The sequence below is a fragment of the Toxotes jaculatrix genome, chromosome 16 (genome assembly GCF_017976425.1).
Source record: "Toxotes jaculatrix isolate fToxJac2 chromosome 16, fToxJac2.pri, whole genome shotgun sequence".
Taxonomy (NCBI): Eukaryota; Metazoa; Chordata; class Actinopteri; family Toxotidae; genus Toxotes; species Toxotes jaculatrix.
The window spans coordinates 16,026,860-16,043,457 of record NC_054409.1 but is presented as its reverse complement, the minus strand read 5'-3'; the positions used below and the strand labels follow the sequence as shown (position 1 = coordinate 16,043,457).

Below are 16,598 nucleotides of genomic sequence, written 5' to 3'. Positions count from 1 at the left end.
GTGGGGCCTCTCAACAGCCTTATATGAGACTTTCTGTATATGGTTTCTATTCTTCCTGTCAATAGAGTAACAGTAAAGACCCTCAGTTCAGTTAAATGTATGGTTGGATTAGAAGTGAAAGCAACTATTTACTCGAATACTTTATTGTTGTATAATTACAAGGTTCTTATACTTATTTATTTACATTTTTTCTACTTTCTACTTCTACTCCACTGTAGTTCTGAGGTAAAAATGAAACTACATTTCTCTGACAGCCACAGTTACTAACTACTTAGTTACTACTTAGTCACTGGGTTGGATTAACCTGCTGGGCCCCTACTAACGTTCTCCTCTCTGTGCATTGTGTACCTTATGCTGTCCCAGGTTTGCTGTGTGGTAACTTGCTCAAACACAAATTCATTCATGTACCATGTACGTACAGTTTCAGCTGAAATAGCGAGGGTCTTAAATAATATTTAAGATTATGACACAAGTCCTTCAAGACAGGGCCTCAGGATCAGCTAATGAAGCAGGGCTCACATTAAGTCCATGTCTGATGGTATTGTTCTTTAGCAGTGTATTTTCCTGTATTCTTACTTTATCCAACTGGTAATCCAGTTTTGGTTAAATCAATGTAGTAGGATAGTGTATTACAGGATTAACCTACTTAACACTAAAGACCAAGTCTCTTGTCTTTCCAAAAACACAATTAGAAAACTGCAGCACATTCAGAATAAGTAAAACTGAGCTCTTAAATCTTTACACTGGCTTACAGATACTTACAGGATGGATTTCGAAGTGCTGCTGCCTGTTTACAAATCACTTAATGACTTAAGGCCAATTCCATCCCTGATATGCATGAAAAATAAACCTAATAGGATCCTTAGATATATATGGGAAGTAGTCAGCTACTAGGACCTTGAATCAGAACCAAACTGGATGAAGCTGCTTCTAGCTGCTATGCTATGCGACAGCCAGAACCAACTTCTTGACTATGTGCCCAAACATTAGTGACTTTCAAATAAAATTTTTGTATTGGTACAATTTTTTTATTTGGGGAGGGGGGCTGGTCAATTTGTTCTCTACTTCAATTTTAATTAAGTAGAATATACACAATATACAGTATAAACCACTTACAGCCTCCCCCTAGAGAACTGTATTATGGGGCTCTGTGTCCCTCAAAGCATTAGTGCACACTACCACTACCACTACAGTGCACATCATTGTGTATCAAAAAATGTCCACCCTAGAATGAAAACCTCCTTGCCTGACAATACCTTTCAGCTGAAATAAAATCACTGTAAAGCACAGGCCTCTCGTGGCATAATTGCTTAATTAACAACTGTCCCAGCTGGAGATTTCCTCTACATGCCAACGGCAAGTCTATAGTTGACAGTGGGCCTATGAGAGAATAATACATCTGTTCGATTTCCTGAGGCTGCATATTCAGTCCTTTGCTTATAGACATGACAAATGTAATAAAAACCAACGACTGGTGCTAAATATGTTCAGGGACAGGGTTTTAACACATCAGTCTGGTGGTAAACAACTCTAATCCCTGTACATCCCGACCTCAACCTACAGCGGTGCAGGGCAATTTATAGTGGCCAAAACATAAAATGAGGCACTCTCGTGCCCTGATTGTAGTCTCTCAGGCAGTAAACTCTCTCAGGTTGTTTACAAATCCTGACTCCTGCACTACGACTGACACATACTTAACCCAAACATGAAACATGGCTATATGCAGAATAGCCATGTGGTGGAGCATTGTTGTTACGGTAAACAGACTGTGGTTAAGAGCTACCTGAGAGGCAGATAAGAGGCAGATTAAACCCTCTCACTGTAGCGGCGCATCCACCATGCTCATCTGTGAGTAACTCATTAGTGACTGGCGACATCTAGCGGTTAAACGTAAGACACGTACACTCCTCAAGTTTAACTGTGTACGGATCAGTACCTGCTGTTTTCTTTGCATCAATGAAAGGCTCTTTAGCGCTTAAGTTATGAATGAATGTTTAAACATGACGATGCTGATGATTCGTTGTTGCGCGCGCATATTATCAATAATGTGCATTTTCCCTCTTTTTTTGAATGACAGTTACCTTGAGATGCTCCTCTTTCAGTGAAAACGGGTGACATAATTTCAATAAGGCTAATAACACAGTGTGTAGAGTGTGTGTCACAGTAAAGCACAGTAAAACCAAAATAACACTTTGGTGTGACACGCGACCAGCTGTGGCTACGTCAGGCTGCGCACATTAGCATCGGGCGCACGCAGGGTGGAAGTGAAGTGTACGGTTCAGCAGTCTTCAAGCAAGCCAGAGTAGGCGCTTACTAGCTTTTTGTGTCCCTACGGGGTTCAGAGGATATCTGACACATGACGCAAATTTGTCTCTAAAGTGAACCGAGCAAATTTTAAGTGTCACAAAGTAGCTGTCAACTTGCAAACATAGCTGGTTAGCTGGATGGCTAGTGATAATGAACTGTTATGCATTGTCGGACAATCAGCTAGTGTTACTCCGGCTAATGCTCCTTTAGCCATCTTGCTGTCACTGACATCACTCCGTGCGCTGACGACATGAGATGTCTGCATAACTTTTTATCTGCGGGACGTTCAGTTGCTACAAAAATTTCACTATGGACAGCGAACGCAGCAATTGCAGGCCGCAGTTTGGAGACAATAGCAAGCTAACTCAGCTAGCAAACTGTCGTGGCTGCTAAGCTTTGCTAAAAGCTGTCTTGCCTGGTGCGTGTCTGGAGCGGCACTGAAGACGTCGAGGTATGTTGTTTAACCAGCCAAGCTCTGCCCCTGGTCAGTGTGTTTTGGTCTTATTTTGCACGTGATCAGGAGACAGATAAGGGAGTGCACCGTAGATCTCTCCATGAGCAAGGAGAACAAACTTTGTTTACTTACTGTTGTTTTACCCACCGTTAGTAGCTAGCTCGCTATTAGCTAGTTAACTTCAAGCTAGCTGGTCATTGATCCAGTGAGAAGGAAAAGTTAGCGAAGATCAGGAAGATAGATGAAGTAGATCCAGTCGCTAGTAACTTGGACACAGTCACACAAAGTGAACATCCTAATGTTTCATCATGTGGCTGTAATAATGTGAGCACCTGACATTACACGAATATTAATGTCAGCTTAGCGATCTTGGGTTTGTTAGGTATGCACACCCCATTTCTGTGCTTTGATTTTCTTTTGGACCTCTCGGTTCATTTATCTTGTTCTAGTTTTCGTATGCATCACAATTATGTAGGAGTGTTGTCTGCGACATCAAAGTTGACCATAGGTGACACCTGTTACCCATTTCAGGTGCCTGCACCATGGATCAGGAGGAAATGACAGACCAAATCACAGCAGCTTGTAGCCAGCCACTGTTCCACAACCAAGACTTGACTGTGACTGACCTAGACTCAGCGCCTCAGCAGCCCAGCTCTGACATCATGTCTTCAGAATCCAAAGTGGTGAGCAGCAGCACTGAAGACACTGACCTGGTAATAACTGAGGATGGGCTCAGGAATGGTGCCTGTGAAGTTGAGACTATGGTAGCATTACACTATCCTGGCGACAGTGGAGATGTTACAGCCGAGGGTGGCCACCTTGGTCTAAGCAATGATGGCATGTCAGAGTTTTCTAACAGTGACCTCTCTCTGCCTGAGGTCTGCATTTCCACCAACAGCAATAGCTTTGAGGAGGATATGAACTATGAGGTCCAGCAAGCTTATAGGATATTCACTGGCTTTCTGTTGGAGAAGCACAAAGGGATCACCAGCCCATTCCTCCATCCCATTGGCCACCAGGAGGCACAGCATGGTATTGGCGGTGTCCGGGGCCGGGGTCAGGCGCAGCTCAGGCAGTCAATGTGCTTGCGGAGGATCGAGGAAAAGTTCATTAACCAAGAGTATGAGACCATAACAGAGTTTGTTGCAGACTTCAGGCTGATGTTGGAGAACTGTTATCGTTATCACGGGGTGGACCACTGGATCTCCAAACAGGCTCAAAAGCTGGAAATCATGCTGGAGCAGAAGCTTACATTGCTATCCAGGTAAGCATAATCTAATGACATTGTTAAACAAATTGCTTAGCTGGCAAATGTCCAAAAGCTGTTACACGGCTGTAATCATAGCATGCCCAAAGTTAATATGGGTAGCGAATGTTTGTCTGGCAATGTTAGAACCTCATAAATGTTTAGTAGATGCAGTTTTTGAAACAGAGTTGTGTAATGTCAGTCAGTATTTCTGCACTGCATATGTACAGTATAAAATGTCCATAGTAAGTATTTTATGATGATAATAAAATAATAATATTACTGTAGTTAATGAGAGAATGGGAGTGTGTTCAGCAGCATCCATGATCCTACTTTTGATCAAATATTTATTCAGTTATATGGATTACACCCGTAATGTAGATATGCTGTCTGTTTATCTCCAACAATCCTGAAATTTACCAGCAAGCACTTTTAATCATATCGACACATCTGTTTTTGCTCGCCATCTGTCAAACAAGGACACTGCGAGAGAAGACAACCTTAGCAGTAACTTCTAAAGGACGTTTTGGTGCAGAGGAGGAACGGGGATCAGGGGGAACTTCCACGAGGCGGAGACTGGCACCTCGAAGCCTTGCTACTATCACTGTTGGTGGGCATGAGTCTTTCATGGTCCAGACATTACGGCTAGAAGAACAACAGAGGGCCAAGGAGGAGAAGAGGTGAGAAAATATTTCAGAGAAAAGATTAAAAGTTGCAGTCTTAAGTTTATTTTGTAATAGAGTAAAACATTACAAGAAATGTGTTTAAATCTTTTGCAAAAGTAAACCAGCCAACAATCTACAACCGTTTTCTGATTTTTCAGGCAACGTGAGCTTGAGAAGAAAGAAGCAGAGGAAATGTCAGCCAAGGAGGTGGAAGAGTGGGAGCAGACTTTACTATCACAGGCTTCCCCCCACACTGTTGATACGCTTTGGGAACTCCCTGCCATAGGGCATTTTCTCTGCCTGGCTCAGACTGCCCTTAACCTCCCAGAGATTGTATTTTTTGAACTGGAGCGTTGCTTGCTGATGCCCCGCTGCAGCCTCCTGCTCTCCAAAATCATGTCTTCCCTACTGTCCCCACCCCAGCGGAGGGCCACTCTGCACCGCCGGCCTGCACTGCCTTACCGCCGCTGGGAGTCAGAGCTCAGACAGCGGGTCATGGGCTGGTATCGAGTCGTTGGTGCCTCTCATGATCAGCCAGGTCGGGCTGAGCAGCTGGGACTCTGCCACCAGTTTTTCAGCACCCTTGGGGAGGTGAGTCCTTTGGAGGAGAAACCTTTTCACTTGTTGCCCTTCTACCAGCGAGTATGGCTTTTGAAGGGGCTGTGTGATCATGTTTATGAGACACAGAAAAGTGTGCAGGATGCTGTGCTTGCCCAGCCCATCCATGAATGTAGGGAGTCTATTTTGGGCTATGACAGCAAGGAGAATGCATATATACATTTCCCACATTTCTGTGGAGCAGACTTGAGGATCTACTGCCAGAGTCCCAGCATACCCCCGGCTTTCCCTTTCCCTTCTGCATGGGTCAAAAAGGTTGAAATCGCGCCAGGGACAGAGGGTGATGAGTCAGATGTGATGAAGGCTGAGGGGAATAAAAGTGAGAGGGAGTGTTATGGAGACACCATGGACACAGGAGAATCTGATGATTTTGGAAAGGGGAGAGCAGAGACACTTGGGCTTTTCAAAAGGGAAAATGGGGATGGAGAGGAAGATACAAAAAGGTTTAAACCATGGTCGCTCAAGAAGGAGGAGGGATCTGACTCAGGGTCCTCTGATGGAGATTCCTGCGAAGATGCTAAATTGGACCTTAAAATACACACTAACTCCTTATCCCTTTCACACACTAGCCCTACCGGAAGAAGTGGTGGGAAAATTACTGTTAAGGAAGAGACAGTAGAGTTGGAGCATCAGTCCAAGAGACTCAAATTGAAACAGGAGCAGGGCTTCTCATTGTCCTCAATGCGCACCATTAAAGCAGAGACACAGGAGCCCTGTCTGAGTGTTGGGGAGCACAGCTACACAGGCAGGTCCCCTGCTCGCTCAGTAAATCTGGCCTCCCCAGCCAAACCAGTGGGACTCAAAATGGAGGGGGAGAGTCCAAGTCAGGGACACCAAAGATCATCCTGTTTGGAATGTTGTAAAAACAAAACTAGTAATGTTAAATCTGAGGGGCACGACTGCAGCTGTGGCACATCAGGGCTAGCAACACAGCTGTCTTCTGAGAGCACTCAAAACTCAAGTGAAGAGAGGGTGAATGACAAAATCTGGGCTAAAAAAAAAAAGCGGAAGAAAAAGCGAGGGAGAGAACAGCTGCTGAGGGTGAAAGGAGAGCACAAGCAGCTGCAGCACGTGGACAGGATGAGCCTGTCCCCAGCTGAGGCTGCCAAGTCTGCAGTGCGGGGAGTTGCCACAACGATCAAGAGAAAAGAGAAGAAGAAAAAACATAAAACAGGTGAGAAAAAGCTCAATATTGGTATTGCATCAACGTTATTCCTAAGTGTGCATTCATTGCAATAGTGCCACGTGGTATAGTTTCTAAGTTTGCTTTATTATTGTTTGTTTGTTTTTTTATAATTATTTGTTGGTTCAGTCACTGAATGTGTTATCTTGTTGACAGGAAAAAAGCTTGAATCTTTAAAGAACACTGATGACGAACCTTCAGCTGAACCATCATTTAAGGTAGTCACACTCATGCTGCTAAAATATACACTCACTTCTGTTGCAGTTTAATTTTAAAGCTGTATTAATTCTCTCTCTTTTCTTTTCTCTTGTTATTTCTCCTCTGTAGTTGGTATGCACCAGTCTTGAGGAGTTACGGGAGCTGATCAGTAAGACAGAAGATGAGCTCGATGACTTGGAGAGCACCAAGAAGAGACTGGTAGGTGACAATTAGAGTTCTGTCAAGACGTCTTACTCATAAATGCCCCAGAGCCTTCTGTATTTGGTGGGGAACACAGTGTGCTCACACACATTTTCTCACATTTGTTGGTGGCTTGACTAAGGTTTCTTTTACATGCTTGAACTGACAGGGCCGGTGGTATTATAGGAGAGAAGCAGTGAAAGACCTCCACAGCACTCTAATCAGACTACTGAATGAGCTTTCACCCTGGGAACCCAAACTTGTTAAGGCCTACCAAAGGAACAGGTGAAACTCATTTGACATTTAAATGATAATTAGACCAAACCTTCATAAACACAATTTTTTTTAAGCAAAGCTTTGTTCTGGTAATAATTATTAGTTTAACTTGGTCAGTTTAAACGCAGAGCATAATAACCATGGCTTTGATTAAATTCTTTTTTGTGTTAAATCATCATTACTAGACTAGAAAGAAATCCCTGCTCTATTATTTCTTCTTTTTTTTCTGTATCAGGCTTCGTTTGAAGAAGGAATTTGATGATTTTAAGAAGCACCCAGAGTACAATAACTTTGTGCGTGAGGAGTGTGTTTCATCATCATCATCAGATGAAGATGAAGAGAGGGGTTTAGGGCAAGAGGCATTTTCACTCACAGATCATTATAGAAGATCAGAAGAGGAAGATTTGGTACCTAGAGGTCTTTGGAGTGGAGGTAAAGTAAAAAAAAAAAAAATAGAATCTAACATTTAAATTTTGGTTGCTGTAATGTAATGAAAAAGTTTCAAACTGTGTGTGTGTCTTATCCTATTCTGTAATTTAAATTAGTGTCACTGCCTGCCTGTTTATGGATAATTGATACACTCATCCCTAACAGACATCTCTGTTATGTTGTCAGCAAGGGAGTTTGCTGCTGACTCTGCTGGAGAAAGAACGGTGACATACGTACCTCCCATCCACCTAAAACATCCCGTGGCAAGCACAGAGAAAGGCATCTGTCTGCTGCCAAGAGTTCAGACTGGCAGCAGTAACATTACTTCTACCACTGACTCTGGGCCGCAGTCTAGATCTGAACTGATCCCATCAAATCAAACCAGTGATTCAAACACAGCATGGGCTGCAGGGTTGCCAGCCCAGACTTCACTGTCACCCAGGCCCACCATCCTCCACCCAACCACTGGACTACCTAAGGGCTACACGCCCATCCCCACCCTGCTGGCTAAGAGTGTGGGAAACAAAGTGACCTTAATGAAACGGCCTGCTGATTGCCCAGGGGTCAAAAACGTAGACAGACAAAGTAAAGGGTCTTTGGTCTCCCTGCCTACCTCTGCAGTGGCTACCACAAAAAATTCAAAAGCACAAACTTCTCCATGCAGTTCCCAGCAGAACTTACAGGCACAAGGACCACAACAGACACAAGTACATGGACAGCCAGGAATGGCCACAGTGACGGCAGCTCTTCTTAAATCACCGCAGGCCAAACCAACCCAGACTGTATCAAAAGGTCCTGTCCAAGTGCTGTACAAGGTACCTGAGGGACTTGGTCACCTTGTAAGGAAAGACAGCAGCAGTCCAGTCAAGATCGCTGTTCATCCTGTCATGAGCCAGAACACTGGGGAGAAGGTCATGCAACAAGTGGTGATTTTGCCTTCTAACCTTCTTATTCACAAAACTGAAGAAAAGCCGTCTTCTTTAAATCAACAACAATCAAAAGGCATTCAGGTCCCAGTTTCTAAAGTGGCCAGCCCCTTATGTATGTCCACCAATGTGCCTGGGTTCACCATTCCCGAAAACAGAATCCCTGTTCAGCAAGTGGCTCCCCTAAAAGATGCCAGGACAGCAAGCACCCCTTCTCCTGTTTCCCCTCGTCAGCAACAGGGGATCCTAAACACAGCAGGGTTCAAGGGGGCACAAGTCGGCAGTCCCCAAGCTAGCACACCTCAAGGTGTTACACCAAACCCCTCACCCATCACAACTCTTTCCAGTGCAGTTTCTACTGAGCCTGTTAAATCTACAGACCCTAAGCAGGAACTTAAAACAGTGTGTATCCGTGACTCACAGTCCATCCTGGTGACAACTAGAGGAGGCAACACAGGCATCGTCAAAGTTCAGACATCCTCGGATCACAGTGTACTTGGTTCTTTGCCTACCAGTCCAGTCATCACCATCTCACCTCAGTTTAAAGCCTTCCTCGTATCGAAGACCTCACCCACTTTTTCTCCCTCTGCTCCCTCTCAGACATCCCCTTGCAGTATTCCAGCAGTGACAAGTATTTCAGTCTCCCAACCTCAGAAGCAGGTTCCCTCAGTATTAAAGTCCCCTTCCGGTGTCACAACCCCCATGCACACAGCAGTTACTTGTAGCATTCCCGTCACACGCCCAGAAAATCAGACAGCAGGTACTACTGTTATAAGTCAAGACTCCAACACCTCAACTTGTTCTACAGTTGGAACAAAGATTGGGCAGCTACCGCAGACAGCTGCTGCTGGTTCTCATTTTCAAGCGTCATTAGTAAAAAACACTGTTGTTGTCCCATCACTGAGTAGTTCTGGTGTTCCTCAAGTTCTCACACAAGCAGAGGTCTTCAGCAAAACTGGTGTGAAACGGGTCAGTACGGATGAGGGACCTCAAGTTACTAAATTCATCCTGGTTACTCCTTCATCTTCCTCCACCTCAAATGTAGCCTTATCAAAAGGCACACCTGCTTCCACAAAGTCACTTCCGAGTTCAAGAGTCATGTTCATCAGCCAGCCCGCAGCAACATCTTCCACCACCTTCATGGGAAACATTCCAAAGCAGGCAACAGCAACAGGGACTAGTGGACAGCTGCAGACGGCTTCATTATCTAGTCAGACTCTAAAGATGGGACTAAGCCCAGTCCAGCCTTTTGGCAGTGGCAATGCAGAAACATTGTCCAAGGTCAAGAACATCAGTCTGCCCTCAGGTGGGTTTGTTTAATGTGATCTTTTTCAGGAGTTCTCACAATGCCTGTTGTATCTTCTGTTACATTCAGTCTGTAAATGTAGACAGGTAGACTTCTGGTAGACAGTTGGTTAGCATGAAAGCCAGTATTGCTGGAGGTCCTTGAGCATCAGAGGGGAGGAAAGCAGCGCAAACAATATACTTGTCTCATGAAAACAAATAGACCAAAGAACCCATCCTAATTATAATATTCTGTTAAAGCAGTAATACTTTTGAATAAAATATTTTAAAATATATTTTTAAAAATATTTTTCTCATGTGTCTCCAGGGGTTCAAATCCAGTTGTCAGGGACAACAAACACCATTGGACAGACCATAGGTGCCCTGTCACGTTCTCCCTCCAAGAGTATACCAGTGTCCGTCTCAGATACAGGCTGTCCAGCAGCCACCTCCTCTGGACTGGTCCCGGTCACAAGCTCAAATACAATCACCACCTGTTCTGCCCAGCTTGCTTTTCACACTTCTCTGACCACCAGCTCTCAACTCCATGGTATCCCTTCCCTCACCACGATGTCTCAAACTGGCTCGTCCACATTCTCTGCTGCCACTCTGCCTGGAGGAAACATGATCAAGAAGGACCTCGGTATGTGTGCAAGTGGACCGTCCAGCAACTCTCCTGCTCAGGTAACCACTGCCGTGCAGAGTAGCCCAGCCCAAACCTCCACGTCCGCTCTTGTCCATCAGCACTCAAATATCCAGAGTGGCATTGGTGACGAAACCACTTCCTTCTTATCTTCCTCTCAACTTGCTCTCAATAAAACCCATGCACCCATCTCCTCAGCAACAACCACCAGTACACCATTGACCACCACTGCTTCCAGCACAGTCCAGCAGAGGATAGTCATCAACACCTCTACGCCCCTAGCTGCTGGGACACAGATCCTTCTTAACAGTGCACGCTTTGTAGTCCCTCCCCAGGGTTTGGGTCCAGGGAGTCATGTCCTTATTATCTCTGGCCCTGCACCACAACAAGTGCCTACTGCCAGTGCTACCAGCACTGGAGCATCAGTACCTAACCAAGGGGCAAGCCATGCCACTGTAGCTCCTCGAGCACCAGTTTTACCCCAGTCCCCAGTCAGGCTATCTGGTGTACCAGCCGCAAGTTCTCCATTTGTAGCATGCACACCTGCTGTTGGTCCACCATTGTTAGCAACTACTCCCAATGTCACGCCAGTCCGACTAACAGGAACACCTGGCCTAGGCTCAACGTTGTTACCCACTAAAACAAATGTAGTCTCTGCTCTGCCTAGATTGCCAGCTGCACAGAGTGGTCATTTTGCATCACCTCCTATGGGTGCACCCACTATGGTCTCATCTCCGCCAAGATTAGGCAGTGTTCCAGCCCTACTTTCTCCAGTGGTAACCAGTGCCCCTGCATTTGGCTCAGCACTGGCTGCAATCAGGTTGGCTCCAGGTACATCCTCGCAAGCTGAATGTTCATCCACCATTTTGCCTCCAGTAGCACACCCCTTGCCCAGATTGTCAGCATCATCCTTGCCTGTTTTACCCGCCCCGCCAGCTGTGTCCTTGTCCAGTCCTGTTATGCCAGTTCCAGCACCCCTCTCCTCAACTGCAGCTCCTCTGTTGGCAGGCACAACTTTGCATTCTCCTGTTCCCGCTCAGCAGGTGGTTTCAGTGACAGCCCCAGGCCCAGGCTTACAGCCCCATCAGACAGCAGTAAGAATTGCAGCAGCCTCCAACTCTTTATCACAGGCTTTGCTGCATACGGGACTAGGCAACACATCAGTCAAAAAACAGGTGCCTGCAGTCATGCAGCCAGTGCTTGCTGGCACACGAACACAAGTATTGCCAACAGTGGCTGTCCCACCAATTGTAAGTGCGGTGTCTAGGATGCAGACGCTGCCCATTGCTACAGTTCCACCAATCGGAAACACTGTTAACACCTTTGAAACAGCACCTGTGGTGACCGCACCTCCATCCAGCAGCACTGTAATAATCACTCCAGCTCAATCAATCACATCACTGAAGATAAACAACACCATCCACCCATCTGTCGTCCTGACCAATCAAGCACTTAGAAAGCAGTCTTTGCAGACCTCAGCCTTAGGTATTCATACCAATGTAGCATCCAAGCTACTAATTAGTCCTGATGGTGCTGTTTTGAGCACAGCTCAGTGCCAGGTCAATCCAGCAGAGCTGACTACCTGCCCCAAACCACTGGATGCACTGGTGGTTTCCCCCAACAGTTCCACTGGAGCACTACACACACATGATTCCTCTTTGCAGCCTTCGAAGGCAGACACAAAGTGAACTAATCAACGGAGACTGCTAGCTATGTAAGGACTCAGACACCGCTGTTCAGCTGCTTAGTTTCGGCAGGGCTCATATCCATCGCTTGTAGTAATCCTGGGATTTGTTAAAGAACCGTTTTCCAGCTGTAGTTTTTCTCTTAACTTACATTTATTATACAGTAGATTTTACCCCCTGGTTAGATCATCTTATATGTAAACTGTATGCGCAATCAGACATACTGGAAATGTATACTGTGATGGTTTTCTCGAGTAAAAACAGGTTTGCCTCGGATGAATGTTACAGACTATTGACTTTCCTTTTTTTAACCTCATGGCCAGTAATGTCCGCTGTTGGACAACAAATCAGTAGAAATGGGAGGGTAGATAAAATGAATTTCAACTCAAGCTTTTGTAATACTTCTCAATGCCATTAGATACTGCTTCAAGAAGTAATAACTGGGGAACTATTCATCGGTACAACTTGCTCTACTTTATCTGTCAGTTTGAACAATACAACTGTCTGTATACAGATTTGTCACATCATCCTTTTTTCAACTAGTAACTGTATGAGAACTACATTTTAATTTTTAGAAATATGAATAAACTAATAGATGAGTTTGTACTACATGTTTGAGCCCATATAAAATGTTTTGAAGTCACATTTATTTATTTTTACCATATAGATTTTTCAAAACTATTTACTAGGTACATTTTCATTGAACAAATGTGGACTTTACTGCATGGAAATAAACAATGCGACTGTCCCCAACAAATGTGTTTGAACTACTCCCTTATACTCACACTCCTTGTGAAATCATTTTGTTTATTGTTTATTGAAAGAAGCTACAGTATATACATTGTGCTCATACATGTGAATAATTTTACAAAGTGAGAGATATAGTAGTTTGACCTATTGGCATATATAGCTATGAAGCATTTGGAACCATTTTGACAGTAACATCAGATTTTATATCATCAGACAACAGATGAAGTTTAGACTTTGTTCTCCATTATTTTTTCCTTTCTTCTTCTGATATTTGTACATCATCTACAGAAGTCCTTCAGGGGGAATAGGGAGGAGGCAGTGGCCCTGAGGAAATCTTTTCATAGGCTGGAGGAGCATTAGGAACCTGTGGGACCAGTGAGACAAATACAACCAAATTAAATAGATGGGGATTTAGAAAAAATAAATCACACACTCTGACAGGGCTATATATTTTTTTCACTGAACATCTGTTATGTTTATACAGTATTTAATATTCAAACCAATGTTGCCTCATATCTGGAAACTGTGCGTTTAAACAATCTTGGGCTTTCTATCGACTCAGATTCTTAGAACTCTGGTAACAGCCAAAGTAGAACAGTAGAAAGAGAGAGGCAGGGATGATCAGCCCCATCTCATATGATCTGAAACCAGCCCTGCACCCCCACTTATTTTCTTGCACACGCAAACACATACCTCCCTTGGGAATGGGGCATTTTTAATACCTACACCAAGTCTGGTGACATAATAATCTCTCCTTCAGGCATCCATTGCATCAGCTTCACATGCTCTGCACTGTGCTCAGAGCCCTGAGGCTTTGTATTTAACAAATGTCCCTCTGTCATGGACTTTGGGTTGTGCAGAGTTTGAGTCTGCCCACAGTTTATTGTTGATTGGTCATGTATTAAGAATGGTAAATATCATTACTTCCTCTCTGTCCAGCTGCCTGTTTGTTAGTGTCAATCTTTTGCCTGGCATTGAAAATACTTCAGGCAATACTGTCAGGCAAAAGGAGGGTGTAATGGAGGGCCTGTAAAGTCCTCTTACCACAGGTCGGAAGCTGCCGAAGTCAGTGAGAGCCATCTTGTTATCTGCTGAAGGTCCTGCCTCTGAGTACTGGCCCCCTGTGAAACCTGGTGACCCTGATCTAGGGCTCTGCAGAGGACAGTGAGAAATGAGGACTCAGTGAAAAGGTATACCAAAAGGAACAAAGAGCTTGTAAGAGAGGTTGTAAATCAGATGAAGACGTTATTACTTGACTGATCCATCGATTGAAGTGTGGAAGTCACTTTATTAGAAGGAGTATGAAGGTCTCACCCTGATTATTTTGTAGCCACTCCTCTTCTTGAAGTACCAGCAGCCCAGGATGAGCAGAGCTGCCAGGATGACCACCAGTAGAGCTATGCCCACTGCCCTGGATTACCAGAAACATGCAGATTTTTTTTTAGTTTACAGCTTTATCTTTTGCTTAGGCATATGGGTTTTACAGTATTTTTTATTATCAACATAGTTATATACAATACATTCATATAACAAAAAATTATATCAGAATACAAAAAGTTGATCCCTGATTTAAAAAAAAATAAAAATAGATACACATACTCCTCAGCTCTGACATATCCTCGTCTGCTGCTGGCAAAGTAAATGTTGAAATCTCCACGAGGCATTCCGTCTGTACGATTACACCGCATCAAGCTGAAAGTCAGCAGAAAATCACTCAATAAAGTTTGCACATTTTCTTTCAGTGGGTCACATCCTATTCATTTTCATCATGTCAATGAAATTTAACAATGGCCTATGCACATTATCTGTCATGTCAGGTGTCACATCATTGTATCAGAAACTAAATACAGAACATAACCACCATAAAGCTATGTACTGTCAAACTGATTTCTTATCCTTTACAATATAAACACGCTCCCTTTACTTATTGTATATAATTAATGATATGAAAATGAATCATATTTACGAATAGTATCACAAATGACAGGATTTGTTAGCTAGAATCAGTCTGCCTAGCGATTTTGCATAGCATAAAAAAATGTGACATCTGCACAGTCCAAAGATGTCACAAAACCTAAAGATTACAGTCAGAAAACCTTTTATCAGAACATAAAGCTGTCAATATTTCAAAGTGGATCTACTCTAACGAACAGGGCATTAATGTAGTCATCCTGACTGAATAGCATCACCTGTTGCAGTCGCAGCAGATGTAAAGAATCAATTCATGCTACAAGCACGAAGCATTCTGCAGCATCTAATGTATTTGTCCTGCCTGATAGCTCCTGCTATTTGGAGCTTAGCTGACAGTAACGTTATTTAAAAGTAGGTTAACTCTTTGCACAATACTAAAAAATATGTATTCTATCCCTAACAGGACTATCTTTGCTGGAAGATCACAATCTTACCAAATTGGATAATTGGATTGCAGAGAACAGTTCCTCTGGTTGGGATAGCTTCTCAAGAAGAAAAGGGAGACTGCTTCCTCGGAGCTCCGTGTTATTTCACTCCTCAAATACCTTGCCTCAGTGTGCCGGAGAACAGAGAGGGGCAGAAAACCCTCATGACCGTCACGGGTTAGAGGCTCATGGTTAAACCCATTGAAGCGGAGTAATTACCGTGAAAACCCCGCGGTCCTGAACGCAACAGCATTATCCACTCGTGAAACTACAGGCATCAGCTGCTGGCTGTTCATATGAAAGTGTGTATGTGTCATTGTTACTCACGAATACCATAATCTAAGAGCTACAGTAAATGAATAGGCCTTTTAACACCTTCAATCCAGTAAATAATATATAGTGATATAAAATTACCATGGGAATTTTATAGTTGTCTGTAAAATATAGAAAAAATAACATGAAATCCTTTAAGCTCAAGTACGGTTAAACAAAAAGTATTTTTATTCTCTCTTCTGAAAGACTCATAGCAGACTTACAAAAAATATCAAAATTCATTTTCAGTTTTCTTTTTCAATATTTAAGCCATTATATATAAGTGTCACTACACCACTTACTCTTGCTCACCTTTGAAAGTTAAATATTCAAAAATAAATGCCAATCATGACGCTGATTGTTGGCTGTAACCATATACTGCCAGGCTTTCCATCTACTGCTATGATTGAGAGAACAGTAACAGTTTAGTATTATGTGTAATATAACCAAAAGTTAATGATTCAACAGCATGGATTGAATTTGGAAATAAACACTAGAGCAAAATCTAACATAAACATTGATTTCACAGGGTGTTTGTTCCTGAACAATAAAGTCCACCTCTTGACTCATGCTGAGCTTTGTGTATGTGCATGTGTGTTTTGTAATAAACCGCACTGTTGATCTTCAATGAAGGTACTAATCAAGAATAAGTGCCAAAGCATAAAACTGTAATTTCTTACAGTAATTAATTATATATATTGGTTCTTTTTGTTTTTTGTTTGATTTCATCATTTAAGCTGTTGCCCCTGGGCTTGAACTGTTGTGTTGCACAGATATTTTTTCTGAGATGATCAGACTGGAAATGTCATGGTCTGAGAGGGTTAAGCTGGACAAGAAAAGCCTCAGACAAAGAATAGAAAAAGAGGCAAGACATGGCAAGAAAATTTGTTCAGTCTGCAAAAGCATTTAATTTTTCTCCACAAGAGGGAGACCAAACCCTGTTTATGAAACTGAATCAGTCTTGATGTGTGCCCAGCAGAAGTTAAGTGTTTTTAGAGACGATGAATTTGTGAATGTTTTTAATA

At 43.3% G+C, this 16,598-nt stretch overlaps 2 protein-coding genes across 2 annotated transcripts; one reads left to right on the top strand and one right to left on the bottom strand.

The window, feature by feature from the left end:
• The first annotated feature begins 2,277 nt into the window (after window positions 1–2,277).
• LOC121195677 (uncharacterized protein KIAA2026) lies at window positions 2,278–12,855 on the top strand. The gene is made up of 10 exons (XM_041059299.1): window positions 2,278–2,758; window positions 3,293–4,025; window positions 4,487–4,687; window positions 4,831–6,464; window positions 6,630–6,691; window positions 6,801–6,890; window positions 7,042–7,157; window positions 7,384–7,580; window positions 7,764–9,809; window positions 10,116–12,855. Exons 2-10 carry the CDS (start codon window positions 3,304–3,306, stop codon window positions 12,116–12,118), a joined length of 7,071 nt encoding a protein of 2,356 aa, XP_040915233.1. The 5' UTR covers window positions 2,278–2,758; window positions 3,293–3,303; the 3' UTR covers window positions 12,119–12,855.
• An 83-nt stretch (window positions 12,856–12,938) lies between these two features.
• On the bottom strand, window positions 12,939–15,398 carry mlana (melan-A). The gene is made up of 5 exons (XM_041059357.1): window positions 15,271–15,398; window positions 14,465–14,557; window positions 14,180–14,276; window positions 13,910–14,017; window positions 12,939–13,229 (listed from the first exon to the last, which is right to left on the bottom strand). The coding sequence occupies exons 2-5, from the start codon at window positions 14,551–14,553 to the stop codon at window positions 13,161–13,163; spliced, it is 363 nt and encodes a 120-aa protein (XP_040915291.1). The 5' UTR covers window positions 14,554–14,557; window positions 15,271–15,398; the 3' UTR covers window positions 12,939–13,160.
• Between the last annotated feature and the right edge of the window lie 1,200 nt (window positions 15,399–16,598).